This window comes from Cupressus sempervirens, chromosome 2, assembly GCF_028749045.1.
Source record: "Cupressus sempervirens isolate cs-2001-9-10 chromosome 2, ASM2874904v1, whole genome shotgun sequence".
In the NCBI taxonomy this organism is placed as follows: domain Eukaryota; kingdom Viridiplantae; phylum Streptophyta; class Pinopsida; order Cupressales; family Cupressaceae; genus Cupressus; species Cupressus sempervirens.
The window spans coordinates 766,261,172-766,278,863 of NC_143119.1; the positions used below are offsets into that span (position 1 = coordinate 766,261,172).

Sequence of the window (17,692 nt, forward strand, 5' to 3'; positions counted from 1 at the left end):
CATATGGAAAGAAGTTTGCCATACTTGATGTGATGCAAAATTGTTCAAACAATATAAGAACAGGAATTTTACATTGTGGTGGGGAATAATAACCAATGGTCCATTCCCACTTAAACCATTGTTCAGAAAGGAGATGTGAGAGAAGGGACACTATCAAAGTACCAAATTTGAACCATCCTTAGAGGGGAGATGATTCAAAGGGGGGATATCTCTTAAACAATACGAGAGTGTGTTTAATGTCTCTCAATCAAGGATGTTGATGTGCAAATAAGTATTTATTATCCTTATGTATTACATTTATCTACTCATTGTAGTTTCTCTCTTATTTGTATTTCTATACATACTATAAGAGCTATTTGCCTAGATCTTTTCCTTTGTCTCTAAGGATGTTCTAGCAGGAAAAGAAGAATGGTACATTAGGTTTGCTACCAAATATTGTGCATGACCCAATCTTATGATAGTGGCTCCAAAGAAGTTTTGATCTAGGATTCATTAGTCATATGTTGATTGTGCTGAATAAAGTGAGGCTGTTGGAACAAGTTATCTTCTATGATTGGGATTATGAGTATCCTTCTATAACAAGAGAGAGCCTGACCTTAGATTAGAGCAAACCTTGGACAATGAAGTCAGGAGGTTGATGCATGTACTTGAAGCTTTAGAAGGGAACCACATTATCTTTAATGTCTATTGTTTCCAAGCCTAAAGATAAATCCCCAAATTTAGTACATTCACTCATGTTACTATGAATTAAGGCATGCTTTCGTGATAGAGGGAGCGAATAGACGATATGCTTCAATTGATATGGATTCTCTAGTGATGGAGAAACTTGTAACAATCAGAGGACTATGATTCATGAGATGAAGTTCCATATGTGCAGACTAAAAGGTCTGTATGCGAATGCCTAAACCATAGATGAATACTTGGAATATTATTCATTCGGAGTACATTATCATTGAAGATCTAACAATTGGTAGTTCCTCCAAGCCTTCTACCAAAGTGAAGTTACTTCATTATTGAAGAAAAGATTAGAATTATGGAGGATTGGAGCCTTTAGTGAGAGGGAGCCTCAACATTAGTGATTACTTGAGATGTACTTTAATGCATCCTTCTTTGAGAGAGAGAAGTTTGAGGTGAAAACCCTTGTTCCACCATTTGGAAATGTTCATGGTGGATGTCATGCGAGTTACTACATAACTTTGTGGAAACATTATGGAAGGTGACGATCTTTCATTGATGTTCGTTTGTGGTTACTATAGTAAGGTGACGATTTTACAATAGTTTAACCTTGTATCATGATGGATATCATATGGTTGATGTCTAAGCAGATCATGATAGATTATATCTTGTAAATCAATAAAAAATGAGAGAGAGATATATCATCTAATAGATATCTACATGTTGTAGTATACAAATATATCATGGTGGGTTCAATATTCGTGGACAAGCCATGAAATGGCATATGTCCCTGTGGCAACTATCATATGAGTGATACATGTGCACATACCTTATGGATATTTTGAGTGCTCGGTGAATATCACGAGACTTGATATTCATAGGCCATTAATCTTAATATCATTAGTTAATGGTGGATATCTTGTAATAAGACATCTGTGGATATTGTAAAATTTCTGCAAATTTTGTACTAAAAAAAACTTAGACTTGTATAATATCCTTTTATTGCTGAATATGATCTTCTTAATATTCTGAAGCAAGGAGGAGTTATCACCTTTAACTCTGATCTTAATGTTATTTATATCTGCAATATATTCGAACATGTATTATTGCTTGAGGGAGTAGACTTGTGATTATTGTGTGTCCTCAAACTACAATAATACCTACCTTTAATACCATGACCAAAGGGCATGTCCCTCAAAGGGACATGACCCTCTCTAGGTCGGCTCATACTTCTCTCCCAAAAATCGGTGACTAGTGGAGATGATTAAACATAAACATAAACTAACATAACTTGTTAAGTTAGTGTTAACATTAACATATCCCAAAAATCACCTCCTATCTTATCATGAAGTGTAAGATATATATAATGCCTTAAATGGTATTAGAAGGAAGAAGACTATGGTGTAGTCTGCACTCTTAGACCAATATGTTATCACTGTTATAAACTTAATACTCCCTCTGAACTTGATAATCATATTGAGAGATAACATATCTAGCATCATCAATTACGATGAATAAGCATAGATTGATACTCTATATCTATCTGAATCTTCTTGAGAAAATAGCATCATGGAACACATGATACTGAGTCATATAACCATCTTGTGATATGATGTCGGTATTGCATATAATGCAATACACACAGGATAAAATCCGAAGAATGATTAAATTCTTCATTTATCCAAGTTGTGACTCATAGGAACTGGTAATCCTACATCACAACTTGATCTTGAGTTAAGATATACCAAAAAACAAGATACAGTCTGAAGAATAAATTCTTCCTTTATCCAAGTTGTGATTAATAGGCATAGAAATGCCTATGTCACAAATGATCTTGAACTCACCTAGATCTAACAGTAGTTCTATACTATTCAATACATTATCTGAGGGATCATCATCTCTCATAATGTCTTTTATACAAGTATTCATCACCTTAGAGATAGTCACCTCTTAAATAATGAATATAGATGGTGGAGCCCATAACAGTCAATAGCCTGACAAAAATTATTTTTTTAATAATTGAAAGAATACAAATGAATTACAATTCAACCATACCAAGTCTTCTCTTGAAGTGATCTATCTTCACTCTAGATAGAGGTTTGGTGAGAATGTTTGTCGTCTGATCTGCAGTGCAAATGCCTACTATATCTCTTACATAATGGTAAGGGATTTCGATATGCTTGGACCTGTCATGAAAACTTGGATTTACCAAAAGCTTGATGGAACTCTAATTATCACAATGAATAATCATAGGATTCATGGCTTGCCCAAATAATCCCACAAGTAATTTTCTAAGCCAAACTGCTTCTCAAGAGGCCATTGTTGCTGCAATGTATTTGGCTTCTGTGGAGCTTTGTGCTACCAAAGATTGCTTTCTGCATATCCAAGATATCATTGCCGATCCTAAATTGAAACAACATCCTGAAGTACTTTTTCTGTCTTTAACACTTCCACCCCAATCTGAGTCAATGAATCCATGTAAATCTAAATCAACTTTCTCATATTTGAGCCCAAAATTAAGAGTGCCTTACAAGTATCTCATAATGTGTTTAACTGCAACTAGGTGAATCTCCTTTGGCTCACACATAAACTGACTTAAGGCATTAACAACATAGCAATATCAAGTCTTGTATTTACCAAATACATAAGGGATCCGATCATCTGTTTGTAGAGAGTAGAATCTATGGAAGGTGATTCTGCTGCTGCTTCTTTAAGTTTATGTATATTAGTCCCCATTGGAGAAGACATAGACTTGCAATTCCACATTCCAAATCTCTTCAAAATATCTGATGGATATTTCCCTATAATGTTGTCAGAATTTTGTCGTACTTCTAGTCTTAGGAAGTAATGAAGGAGTCCCAAGTCTTTCATCTCGAATTCTCTGATTAGATCTTTCTTGCATTGATCTATGAGATGATCATCACCTGTTATTAGTAAATCATCAACATATAATATCAGAACTACCATATCATCTTTATCCCTTTTATAATATAAATTTGGATCGGCTTCATTTTTGGAGAATCCTAAGCCGGTGAGATACTTATCAATTCTTTCATACCAAGCCCTTGGAGCCTGCTTAAGCCCATAGAGAGCTTTCTTGAGCCTGCAAACAAAAATGTTAGGATTGTGAGTTTCAAATCCTTCAGGTTACTCCAAATATACTTCTTTTGTAATCTTTTCATTTAGGAATGTTGTTTTTACATCCATCTGATGTACTTTCCATCCCTCCGATGCTGCAATGGTTAGGAATGCTCTTACAAAGGTATATCTAGCAACAGGAGCAAAAATTTCTTCATAATTAATCTTTTATTTCTGAGAGAATCCTTTGGCTACAAATCTGGCTTTATATTTCTCAATGCTACTGTCAACAACATGCTTCATTTTAAATATCCACTTGGAAGAAATAACAGATTTTCCTTTAGGTCTTGGAACAATTTCCCAAACACCATTCTTCATAATAGATTGGTATTCTTCTGCTATAGCTTCTTTCTAAGCTATTTGTTTAATAGCATGTGAAGAATTGGTTGGCTCTATTTTGGATAAATCATTCATGTTTGTTGTATAACTAGAAAATCTTTTGGGTCTTTTGCTTTCTCTGATTGTTCTAGAAGGTGCAACAAAGTCTTGTGCTTTCTCGACTGTTTTAATGGCCCAAAGTGGTCTTTTCTTAGAATTTTGAGTTTCTCAAAGATTAAGATTTTGAATTTCATCTTCAATTTCTTCTATGTTCTCCCTCTGATACTCAGGCTCAGTATTTCTTTCAGAACTAGGTAAAGGACAGGGTTCTTCAAAACTTAGGGCTCTTTTGAATGGTAAGTCTTTTTCAAAAATTACATCCCTACTAAGTTCAATACTTTTCTGTCCATGTATGAAAATCCTATATGCTTTAGATGTTGCACTATACCCTACACAAAGTACCTTTCCTCCTAGAGGTTTCTAACTTAGTTCTCTTTTCTTTTGGAACATAGATATATACAGGGCACCCAAAATTCCTAAGATGACTTAAATTGGGTTTAACCTTAGGAAAGACTTCTTTAGGAGTTTTATCTCTAAGATAGGTGTGAGGGCTTCTGTTTTGAATATAGGCAATAGTACAAGAGGCTTTTGCCCAAAGATAATATTCTAGATTTTGATCAAATATCATAGCTCAAGCAGCTTCCACAATTGTTCTATTCTTTCTTTCTGCTACCCCGTTTTGTTCTGGATTATAAGGAACAATGTACTCCCTCTTAATTCCTATTTCTTTACAAAACCTTTTAAAGAAATCTGAGGTGTATTTCCCTCCATTATCAATTCTAAGAGTTTTAATTTTATGTCCTGATAAGTTTTCACTTAATGTTTTGAATTCTTTAAATCTCTTCAGGATTTCTTCTGATTCTTTGCACTTTAAGAAGTAAATCCATGTTTATAGAAGTCATTGATGAACAAAATATAGTACTAGAATCCTCCAAGAGAAGGAACAGACATAGGTCCACATAAATTTGAATAAATTAATTCCAAAACATTGTAGGTTTTTCTTATGCTATCATGAAATGGACTTTTGGTGTTCTTACCCAGAGCGCACCCTTTGCATATGCTTGTGTGGTCTTTATTTAGTTTAGGTAAACTAGTAACCATTTCCTCCATAGTTGATAAGGTTTTGAAATTTAGATGTTGTAACCTTCTGTGCCATATTTCATTTATGTTTGCAGCTTCATGAATTAAAGCTTGAATAGGTCGACTAGGTTTTGAATTTAATCCATACAAATACCCTTTTCTTTGACCAATCAACTTCGCTTTCTTAATTGAGGAGTTCTTAGCCCAGGTTATTATTTTACCATCCATGAAGGCAACATTATGTCCATCACCTTCAAGTGCTGTAACCGAGATTAGATTTCTTTTTATTCTTGGTATGTAGAGTACTCCTTTGAGAAGAAGAGAATTTCCTGATTTTAGTTTCAAGGTGTAGTTTCCAATTCCTTCAACAAAATGTGTTGAATTATCACCAATGGTGACTTCGCCACTAACCTTTTCTGATAGAGTCTAGTGCTTCTTTGTATCCTATTATATGTCTAGAAGATCCATTATCAATTACCCATGCTTTACTTGAGACTTCATTTGATAGTGACAAATACAATACACGATTCTCAAGATCATAGTTATCTTCTTCCCTAGTAACGTTTGTATAGTTCACTTGTTTAGAATTCTCAGGGCAATCTGATCTATAGTGTCCAAACTTTTCACATTTGAAGCACTTTATTTTGGATAGATCTTTCTTAGATTTGTCATTCTTTTGATTACCCATTTTCTTCTTGAAATGCTTCTTCTTTCCTTTATAGGAGTTTGTATTAAGAACATGAAGTTCTTCATCTTACATTTTCTATTTCTCTCCTTTCTTTAGTTTTCTTGATTCTTCCTGAAGACAATCTCCCTTAAGTCTATTGAAGTCAGGAAGTTTATCTCTGGCACTTACTCCTTGAGCAAAAGTTTCCCATGAATCTGGTAATCTGTCTATAGCCATTAGTATTAGTTTCGTGTCACTAATGATGGTTCCTATACTTGCAAGTTCATCTCTTAGGCTGGCAACTCTTAAGAAGTAAGAATTCATCGATTCTCCCTTCTTTATTTGTATGTGATTTAGTTGCATTTTTTAGTGCTAGAACTCTAGTTGCATTGTTGACCTCATATGCATTTAGTAGTGCATTCATCATGGAAAATGTTGTTTGATGTTTTGTTAGCATAGGTACGATATCATTTTTCACTCCATCTAATATGATTTGAATGGCTTTCCTATTTCTTTTACTCCAGATAGATTTATGAGTTTCAACTGGAGGTTGTTTGGGTGCTGAATCAACAAATTGTTTTACATCATTCTCTTCAAAAATCATCATGATTATGAATTTCCAATCATCAAAGTGTTCTTTCCCATCAAACCTGTCCTTGGGTCTGATTGTGTATGCCATTGAAGATAGGAGAATGATGCTAGATATATATAAGGTTTGATTACCTAATTTGCAAAGCCTGGGTTCAACTACTAGAGCTCTGATACCAAGTAAAGTTTCTATAAATTCTCTACTAAAAAAACTCAGACTTGTATAATATCCTTTTATTGCTGAATATGATCCTAATATTCTGAAGGAGTTATCACCTTTAACTCTGATCTGAATGTTATTTATGTGTGCAATATATTCAAACAGGTATTATTGATTGAGGGAGCAGACTTGTGATTATTGTGTGTCCTCAAACTACAATAATACCTACCTTTAATACCATGACCAAAGGGCATGTCCCTCAAAGTGACATGACCCTCTCTAGGTCGGCTTATACTCCTCTCCCAGAAATCGTCGACTAATGGAGATGATCAAACATAAACATAAACTAACAAAACTTGTTTAGTGTTAACATTAAGATATCCCAAAACTCACCACCCATCCTTTTATGAAGTGTAAGATATATATAATGCCTTAAATGGTATTAGAAGGTAGAAGACTATGGTGCGGTGTGTACTCTTAGACCAGTATGTTATCATTGTTATAAACTTAACATCTAATGATTTGTATGGTGGATATCTTGTAGTATGGTAACTGTGGATATGCCATACATTATGGTGAATATCTCTTGATCAAAGATTTTTGCGGGCATGCCATACATTCCTTTAGCGCATATCTCATGTATCTAGGTTTTTGAGATATGTTATGGTGTGTGCTACGAGGCTTAGTATATGGAGACACCGTGTACATATATTTTTCTATGGTAGACATCATGAGACATGATGTCAATTCATATACCAAGAAAATATCAGAGTAGGTGAAATTCATATGGTTAATATTCTTGAGCGCACCACTGATGTTACCATGAGGTAACAGTAATGTATTGTGTTGTTTATTTGGATAGAGATCATCCTCCCTAGCTAAGATGGAGTGTTAATAAATGAGCTTCAATCGAATGATTGCAATCGATGAAATAAATTGTTTGAATGACCTATTGGCCCTAAACATTTGATATCTATCTTTTTCTATTATTATTAATTATGAAGGAAGAGAGACGCCTCTATGGGAGACATGCCTCTTCATATATATATATATATATATATATATATATATATATATATATATATATATATATATATATATATATATATATATATAATATTCCATTGCAAGAGTAACTTGAAACACACAGAAAAACATAAGTGCTATTACAAGTTACAGCAAAGACAAATCGATCCTACTTTAACACTTAAAACGAAAAATTGTTCATTGCCAAGCCTTCATCCCTTAACCATGTACAGGTCATTTCGAAAACGTGTCACATTTATTTTGCACATGGGATGGCCTCAAGAACATTTTCAAGCTGTTCCTATGTTACATTAGATCATACTAGGAATAGGAACAACTGGATTTATCTAGGGTTGCGTCCCTCGAACATAGAGGATTGTTAGCCAACTAGATGGGTTCAGCGGTGTTTTGGTAGCCGACGGGGTGATGTCCGGCGGTGTTTCTGTATTCTGTAGCCGACGTCGTCGGTAAATAGTTGGTAGTGGATATAAATACTACCGCCGAACCTTCCCGAAGGAGTCCGTCAGCCACAACATTACATCCGCTACCAACTATTTACCGACGACGTCGGCTACAGAATACAAAAACACCGTCGGACATCACCCCGTCGGCTACCGATAGCCGACTAGATGGGTTCGGCGGTGTTTCGGTAGCCGACGGGGTGATGTCCGGCGGTGTTTCTGTATTCTGTAGCCGACGTCGTCGGTAAATAGTTGGTAGCGGATGTAATGTTGTGGCCGACGGACTCCTTCGGGAAGGTTCAGCGGTAGTATTTATATCCCATTTGGGATCATTGTAAATCATCAATCATCTACTATTGCGAATATTATGAAACCTAATGTATGTTCTAGCATATGCGAATATAATTCTGCTGTTCATGTTCTGTTGTTTGGATGCGTTGATTTCTTTACCTGTACGACAAACAAAGATAGCCTTTAAACATGAATGCTCTCCAAAAGAAAATGATCTGAAAACATGCATATTTATATTATTATAAATAAATATAATAAAAATATGGATTTAAGTTATAATCTAATATTGGGCATTTCTCAAATTTTATTAGTTGATGAAGTTGTACCCGTTTTTTCTTTGCTGAACTTGAACATGGAGATAAATCTTGTGGCTTATGTTAGTAATAAAAATGCATGATATTGATGTAAACATGCAGGACATTGAAAATGTTTACATGGTAAGTGTGGTTTCTTTGTTTTCTGTCAAACACTTCTTAGAGCAGTTAATTTATTGTATCTTACATGTTTTCCCATTAGTTTTGGTGGTTAGGCTGACACTTTTACACATAGGGTCCATGTATTGCTTTGGAGCACTGAGTCTTAGAAAAATAAGATGAAACTAATTTCACAACAGTATTGGAAAGAAAATCTCATCCATTCAGTAATGTAAAAGTTCATGTCCTAGCCTGCAATTCAATACTTTTGGAAATATGAACTCATGATTTTGATTGCCAAATTCAAATATTGCCGGAAAAACATTATCTCCCCTGAAGTGAGCAGAGAATGGTCCTAATAAAAAAATTCTTACATCCTGACTTCGATAGAAAACTAGTAGCGAACAATTATTGTTGTATGTCATAAAGGTTTCAAGTTATTGGTTTGCTTTATTCTTTTGAAATATCAGCTCTGAATTTGCAGATGGGAGTAGAAGTTTTTAAACAGTCAAAGCAGAATTTGTTTTCTTGCTTGGAAAGGCAAATCGTGTATGTTTCAAAATTTATAACAGGAAATGTCAGAAACTGACAAAGCATTCTGTACTTGAAAGATGGTAGATGACATGGGGATGATAAGATTTAGCAAGCCATATATTATTAATATTCTAGGGCTCGAGAAGTAGATCTAATCTTTCTTTTACCAATGCTTTGTTAGGAAATTTAATCTTGCCTTTCTCCTGGTTCATGTATTGGATGAACAAAAGATTTCATGCCTCATTTGAAAGGATGTTACACAAGGATCATCTCCTAACTGTACACTGTTCCACCAGTCTCCAAATGTGGTTTATCACTTGTCTATTTCTGTACCTGAGGTTTCCTATTGTGGATATTTAAATGAGTTGTGCCTGATATTTATAACAGACAAATAAGGTCAGATTGGCTCAAGCTAGATTCAGGATTATAATGGTCTGAGAGTTTGCTTTTTTGATAAGTTGTCTGCAATGACCAAAAAGTCTATCCAGTTTTCATAAGGATTTATCACTTACAATCAACTTAATCTAATAGAAGGCTGGTCCGCACCTGATTTAGGATTCTGACTGTTTATAGCTCACCCTCTTATTAAACAATCTGCCGAACTCAAAGCTTCAAAGCGGTCATTCTCAATTATTGTGGATGATAATTGATGTCAAAGGTCTGAATATGGATTCTTATATCTCTTCAGAATTTTAAAATACATAAGACATGGGGATGATAATCAAGAATATTTTGGTGACTTGTCCACTCAATAATTGTTAAATGCAAGTTTGTCGAGGCAGCGGCTTCCAAATATGGAAGATATACATACATACTTTCTAATTCAGGATTATCACAACTCAAATGAAAAATGGAATTACTGATATTTAAAATTTTGAACAATTTTTTTTCCAAGAAATCATAGTATACAAGCCTTTTATCTGTTGAAATTGATGAATGCGCAAGTAATGTCTTTAGTTTGTTATGTACATCTTTGACATGTTTGTGAATTAGCTTACTTTCAGCCTTTGAATTGCTTAGTATTTCTGTTGATTGCAGTTGTAATTTTTCTTTGATTCCAGGTTTTGGCTCGTTTTGATATTCTTGATCCCTGTTCTATGGTTGAGATGACCATTGAACCATTTTTGTAGATTCTGCTATTTGCTGAATTGCAATATGAATATCATAAACAGATTCTGTGACGATTGTGAATCTTTATATCAGAAGATAGTTGTTTTCTCATGCCCGCTCAAGCAAACACACATCCGCATGGGCACGCACAAGGGTTGCCAAGGACATAAACTTGAAGATGCATTCACACCTGTGTTCACATAAACTGGCACTTACATGTGGCAACGGCCTCTGCATATTCTTTGTATTTGGAAAAACAATTTTTGAATGAGGTGCATATGACAACATTCCAAAGTTTTGCATCCCCATTGTAACTGGATTGTGGTAGCAGAATTGATACTAAATGTCAGTTTCTTGGTTCTCTAATCTTATTTTGAAGAACTGTGGTTCTGAATAATCTTTAAGGTTGAGAGACCAAAACTAACTTATTGCTCATATTGCAAAAGTTTGTCATTCAAGACCGAACATGAGATTAGTGAATGTGGGGTGTAATAAGATTGAAATCCCCGGAGCAATTCAAAAGAACGGGCATAATGCTAACTCAATAAGTTCATCTAAAGAAACCTGAAATTATTGTTATGTTGACGAGGTATATGTTTAACCTTCTAATATATTCTATTTTATTGAATAATTAAGCTGTATGAATGAATGAATAAGGCCAAAGCAGCCAATGGGCACTAAGCCTTTTGAAACTGCTATTCCATTTTACCAGTACCAATAGACATCAAGCATTTATGAATTTGCATGTAAGATATAGACATTCATCGTGTTTGGTCAGTCTAAATATTATATGATTGAATTAAAGTTGTGATTGAAGCAACCCTTTAAGAACCACGCTAAAAGAAGAAAATAATATTTAGTATTATAGTGCCATAAGTGATGAATTATATGATAGTAATTGTATGGAATGGAAAAACTAAAGCAAGCACATGATTAGAACAATAATGAAAAAGGAGCCGATGAAGAAATATTCCAAGGGAGGCCTAATTCGGATAATCAAACAAGAGAATGCGCATCATATCCAATATTATGGTGCTATATTTAAAATGTTATTCTCAAACAAACCCTTGTATCCAATATAATCACACTATATCTACAAAGCAAATTCCCAGTCTCCATGAATGGTATGGGATCCGTTGTAGAGTAGATTCAATTTGAATAGATTATTAATGATTTAACAATCTTAAATGGGTCATAGCTTTGTTGCTTGAGCTTTGTACGATTGACTCAAGAAATAAAATTTTAAATTCATTTAGGTTTTCTTTTCTTTTTAGAAGTTTGCATCACAATAAACAAATTTGTTAAGAGAAAATAGTGCAATCTCGCAAAATTATTTGACGATGAATCACAAAATTTTATAAAAACCTTTCAATGGTTTTCATTTAAAAAAATCGGAAAACAGATTTTTGGAAAAAAATCTAGATCAAGAGGCATCTTTCTTAAGAATATTGGCAAATTTAATGAAACCCCATTTGACAGGGTTTGATACCATGTTATGGTAAATCACTGTTGTTATTAAACAAGGGAGATGAAAGTTCCTTGCATAGATTTACAAAGACGTTTCTAAAAAGAAACAATTGTGAACTATAGACAAAAAAATAGAAATTGCCTAATAAAGTAAAGATTAACAAAGATGACCATTAAAGAATAATTATAATATTCTTATAGGGAGAGCATGTACGGACAACTCTAGGGTTTTAGGGGAATATGATTTTTTTTCTAAATGAGATGCAAAGATGATGAGGATGGGGACTTGTCTTTTTTGTTGCTTTGGGAGCTGTTTTGCCAAGGCTTTGTTTTTTGGTATTGTTCATTGTTGTCTAGCTTATGTGACATTGCTTTCTGTCAACTCATTTTCTTTCACAAGGACACTCTAGGATTTCATCCCCTTCTTTGTCCTCTCTATTTTGGGATTCTCCTACAAGGTGGCTCTTTTCAAGTGTTGGTTCCGCTTTGGATTTGTGAGATTTTCTCTTCGATTTGATTGGCTTCCTTTTTGGTTGGTGGGTGGTGCCGACTTTCATTAAAAAGGGCACTTTGATGATTTTGGCTCTTCCTTCGCCTCCTTTCTCATGGCTCCTATCACTCTTTAGTTGATTTATCTAGGTGTTTTGTTCAACAATTACTTTTTCGTGTGTGAGTGGGGTGGTGCATTAAATGATCTTTAAGAGTGTTTTATTTTGTATATGGTCCTCTGCTCTTAGATGTGGTAGACGTCTTTCCTCTTTAAGTGTTTCTTGGCATTGAATGATAGGTTTTTGGCCAAGGAGGCTTTGGTTTAGTTGAGGGAGGAGTGTTTAGTTAGGTTTGGCTTTGATTCCCCACCTTCTTTCCTTGCCTCTTTGTTGGATCTTTTGTTTGTTGCCTTGTTTGTCGATAGGTTAAAATGTTTGGTTGTAGAGTTTGAGTAGGTTAGCTGTGACAATCTTCTAAATGGGGTCTTTATCGACTTCTCGAATTTCCTTCACTCAATGCTTCGGGTGTTCCCCCTGTTTATGTTTCCTAGTGTAGTTGGTATTGGTTCTTTTGATGCAACGATTGTGGTGTTTTTGGATTGTAAGTGTTCTAAGTGGGAGTGCTTTAATGTGAGCACATCCTTTCTTCCCTCTTTGTTGGGTTGGAGCTTTTGTCTTTTGTTGTTGGTCTCTACTTTGGCTGCTTTGCCTTGGGAAGTGTTTGGTATCCCTATTGAGGTGGAATCTCACGTGATCTTTTGATCTTGGTACTCTTATGTTTTTGTTCTTTGGTTCCTTCTATTGAAGCAGAGTACGAAGTTAAGCTCAAGTGTGGTTTTGGGAGCCATGGTAAAATCCAACTATAGTGGCTCGGGGAGCCATCGAATTTGGTGCAGGAGCACCTTGGGCAAGGGCAAATCCCTAAATCAATTTTGACTTATAAATGGTCCAACCAACCTTTTGATGAATAAGGACTAATGATGAAGTCCCATGGTGTGTTTAGGTGTGAATAGTTAGAAACTGTGTTTGATTGATGAATTTGGTTTAGGTCCTAATAAAGCCTAGAAATGCATAAATTGCTCAAAAGGAGCAAAATGCGGCAAAATGCCTTGAAGGGAGCAAGGAGTGTTTAGAAAGGGTCCTTAGGTGTTCGAGGACCATTATAGAGGGGTTGAGACCAAACTTGACAAGTTTGGAGAGCTCAAATGCCAAATTGCTAAAAATTGTCAAAGTTGCTCACACATTTTTGCAAAGTTGCAATGACAACTTTTTAGCACTTTGGTGTAGGAGGAATAAGATGAACCTAGTATTCAACCTAAAGGTCTAAGTAGTTAGGGAAGGCTATTTAAACACAAGACAACTCCTTGGAAGGGGTTGGTTATGCCATTGTATGCACAATTGATGGAATGAAGAATAGTTGATGACAGAAGAATGTCTTTTTGGAGGAGTGATTGAGGTTCTTGATTTTTTTTCTTACTATTTTTCATGGATTAGATGCTTGTGGTCATGTAGATACTCTGTACAATTTTGATTTGGTCATTTGTATTCATTTTATCAAGTTTTCAGAATTATTTAGTTTCATTGTTCATGCTAGTCAGATCTGGCAAGGTTGCACAAAGATGGCTAAAACTTGAGTTACCATAGTTAAAATCCTACGATCCTTGGGAATCAAGTAATGGCCTATGTACATTATGTAAATATGAAGTTTGGAGGTTGGGAGAGATTGTTTGCTATTTTTGCAAGCAATCCATAGGCAAGCAAGTAGAAGCTTGCCAAGGCTCATACATGCTTGCAAGAGGAATGTGAATGGAGAACTGGATTGGTGTGTGCCAATCAAGGTTGGGAAATTATGGAGGAGAGTAACTAGTGTCCTTGGACTAGAGGAGGAAGTTTGGAGTATAGTTTTAATTACCTTTTAAGTGAAGTTGTTGTCATTGCCCTAGAAACCCTCAAAAATAGGGTGACATGGAATAACATTGTACAAACACTTTGAAGACTTAAGACCTAGAAATCCACATGTCTTCTTAAGATAGGTCAATATGAAACAATGTCTACTAGAAATCCACATGTCTTGTTAAGCGGTTTTGCAAGTTATTGAAGAATCCTTATTTCTAGGAGGGCTAATAGGGGCTCATAGGGCTATGGGGACAAACATAGCAAGAATGAGTTTTGAGAGTGTGAAACCTAACAAGATGGTGCAGAATGACTTGAAATGTATCAAGAACCTCATGAGGAGGGCCTAAGCTTGGTTTTGGCTTACTGGAAACATTTGGTGGGCTTTTGACTTGATAGGCCAAAAGGTGCATAGTTGTAGTTTTGGAGTTAGAGTAGTGCAATTTGAATTAATAGGAGAGTTTCTTGGTGGAAGGGGATTAGGAGAGAATCCTCTAGGTTAGGGTTAGAAAAGAGACCTTAGGAAGGCTATGAAATAGCCTTGGTAGAGCAAAAAGACTCTAAGAGTTAGAAGCTCCCCATCAATGTGGTATCAGAGCCTTAAGATTTGAGACTTGTGGTGGTATGATGTACTCAATTCAATCTATTTGATCTACAAAGATGGTGACTAATGCAAAATTGGCTAAAGAGGTAGATGAGCAAAATAGAATCATGCATGAGAACACTAGGATTCTAGATGAGGCTATAGAAGAGATGAAGGAAAAATTGAAGGAATTTGTAGAGGTAGGTCTAGCAAAGGAAGATGAAGACACCAACACCAATAAGGGCAAGACAAAGGTCGATTTGGAAGATGAAGTTACTGAACCTGATCCTTCACTTGGTGAGCAAGAACCATTCATCAAGGCCCTCAAGGCATTCATAGGAAAGAGTCTTGAGAATATCCCAATGTTCCATGAGAAGATGGATGTAGAAGTGGTCCTAGAATGGATTGAAAGCATTGAGAATCATTTTGGATGTGAAGGGGTAATAGAGGCTCAAAAAGTAAGGGTGGAAAAGTCTAGATTGAAAGGACATGGACTAACTTGGTGGAAGTTTGTGCAAGAGGAAAGAGAGAGTAAAGGAAAGAAACCAATAGCCAACTGGAAGGCTATGGTGGCAACGATAAAGGAGACCTATTTACCAGAGGACTATTAGATCCAACTTCACAAACAAAGGAAAAATATTAAGCAAAAGGATCTTGATGTGGCTTCTTACACCGAGGAGTTCCAAGAGCTAGCTCTGAGGTCAAGGGTAGAAGAGGCAAAAAGCATCAGGGTAGTAAGATACCTAAATGACCTTAAGTGGTCATACAAGATTAACTAAGTTTGTTCAGCCTCACTACCTTGCATAGTTTTTTCCAAATGGCCCTAAACGTGGACGACAAGTTGAGAAAGAAGAATGATACAAACTCTAAGGTAGAGGTTAGAGCAAAGATTTCAGAGGCAATCTAAGGGGTGGTTCTAGTGGAAGGACCAATGATCATAAGAGTTATGGAGAGTTCAAATGGATTGAGAAGACTAGTGAAACCAGTCAAAGGGGAGGCTACAATAGGGGAAGTGTTTCCAATAATGGTGGCAGAGGAAGATATGAGAATAGCAGTAGGAGATCGCATTTCAGTAACATGAAGTGTTACTAGTGTGGGAAGCTAGGGCATCCTGCCTATAGGTGTCTAGAGAAGGCATCAACATCATATGGTGAGAAGAAAATTACTTATGTGCAAGAGGGTGACAGTTAATAGTTAAGTGAGATGGACCTTGAACTAGAAAAGGGTGAGTCTAATGTTGAGGAGAGTCATAGCCAAAGAACCAACGAAGGAGGGAGCTAAGCAAAGGAGGGTACTTTTCAGGACTACATGTAAAGTACTTGGAAAGGTGTGCAAGGTGATCATAGACTCAGGGTCCATTGATAATGTAATATCAGAGGAGGCAATACAAAAACTTGGATTAACAAAGATCACACATGTGTCCTTACAGAGTGACATGGTTAAACAAAGGACAAAACATCTTGGTGAATGAACAAGTATGGGTGGACATCACCATTGGCAAGTACCAAGACAAGCTCTTATGTGATGTACTTCCAATGGATGCTTGTCACCTTAGGAAGGCCTTGGCAATATGATAGGGAGGCAATACACCATGTTAAGGAAAACAAACATTCCTTCAAGAAAGATGGAGTCACTTATAGAATACAATCCTTATTATAGTAAGACAAAGTGGAAAAGGCTATTGCTAGAACAATGTTGATGAGTGGGAAAGAGTTCCTCAAAGACCTAAAGAAAGGTGAAGGAGTAGGGTATGCTATCATAGTGAAGCAAAAGGAGGAGGAGCCATCAACACAAGCTCCTATACCTGTATAAGTACAAGAACTGCTAGATTAGTTTAAGGATATCATATGCGATGGAGCACCACCAACATTACCCCTAAAGAGAGCCATAAGCCATCAAATTGACTTCATACCAGGCATATCTTTACCAAATAAGGTTGCATACAAGATGACATCAAAGCAAAATATGGAGATAGCAAGGTAAGTCCAAGAATTGCTTGACCAAGGGCTGATTCAAAAGAGCATCAGTCCATGTGCAATCCTAGTTGTCCTATCCCCTAAAAAGGGAGGTAAGTAGAGAATGTGTACAAACTCTAGGGCAATAAATAGAATTTCAATAGGTATAGATTCCCTATTCCTAGGATAGAGGATCTAATGGACCATCTTGGTGGAGCTTGACACTTTTCTAAGATTGATCTAAAAAGTGGCTATTACCAAATAAGGATGAAGGAGGGTGTTGAATGGAAATTTGCATTTAAAACTACTAAGGGTCACTATGAGTGGTTGGTAATGCCATTTGGTCTTACGAATGCACCAAGCACCTTCATGAGGGTTATGAATGAAGTCTTAAAAGACTATATAGGGGTGTTTGTAGTTGTGTACCTAGATGACATCCTCATCTTTAGTAAGACAAGAGAGGAGCACATGAAGCACTTAGAAATGGTGTTGAGGAGACTCCAAGAGGAGAAGTTAACAATGAACCTTGAGAAGAGTGAATTCATGAAAGAAGAGCTAGTGTACTTGGGCTTTGTAGTTTCCCAAGGAAGTCTGAAAATGGATAAGAGCTTAGAGACAATCCTGAGTTGGCCTACTCCTAGATCTTCTATTGAGGTAAGAAGTTTCCATGGCCTAGCACAATTCTATAGGAAGTTTGTGAGGAAGTTTAGTGAAATTTGTGCACCTATGAATGATACCTTCAAGGGAGGCATGAAAACAAAGTTCACATGGACCAAAGTTGTAGA

The 17,692-nt window shown here is 35.9% G+C and overlaps 1 protein-coding gene across 1 annotated transcript in view; it reads left to right on the top strand.

Moving 5' to 3' along the window:
- Positions 1 to 11,152, top strand: part of LOC149575702 (tRNA synthetase beta subunit family protein) — a 194,442-nt gene extending 183,290 nt beyond the window's left edge. The window contains exon 19 of the mRNA XM_089815469.1: positions 10,473 to 11,152. Coding sequence (XP_089671595.1) covers positions 10,473 to 10,541 — 69 coding nt within the window. The 3' untranslated portion in view covers positions 10,542 to 11,152. The remainder of the gene's footprint in view (positions 1 to 10,472) is intronic.
- Positions 11,153 to 17,692: the final 6,540 nt, after the last annotated feature.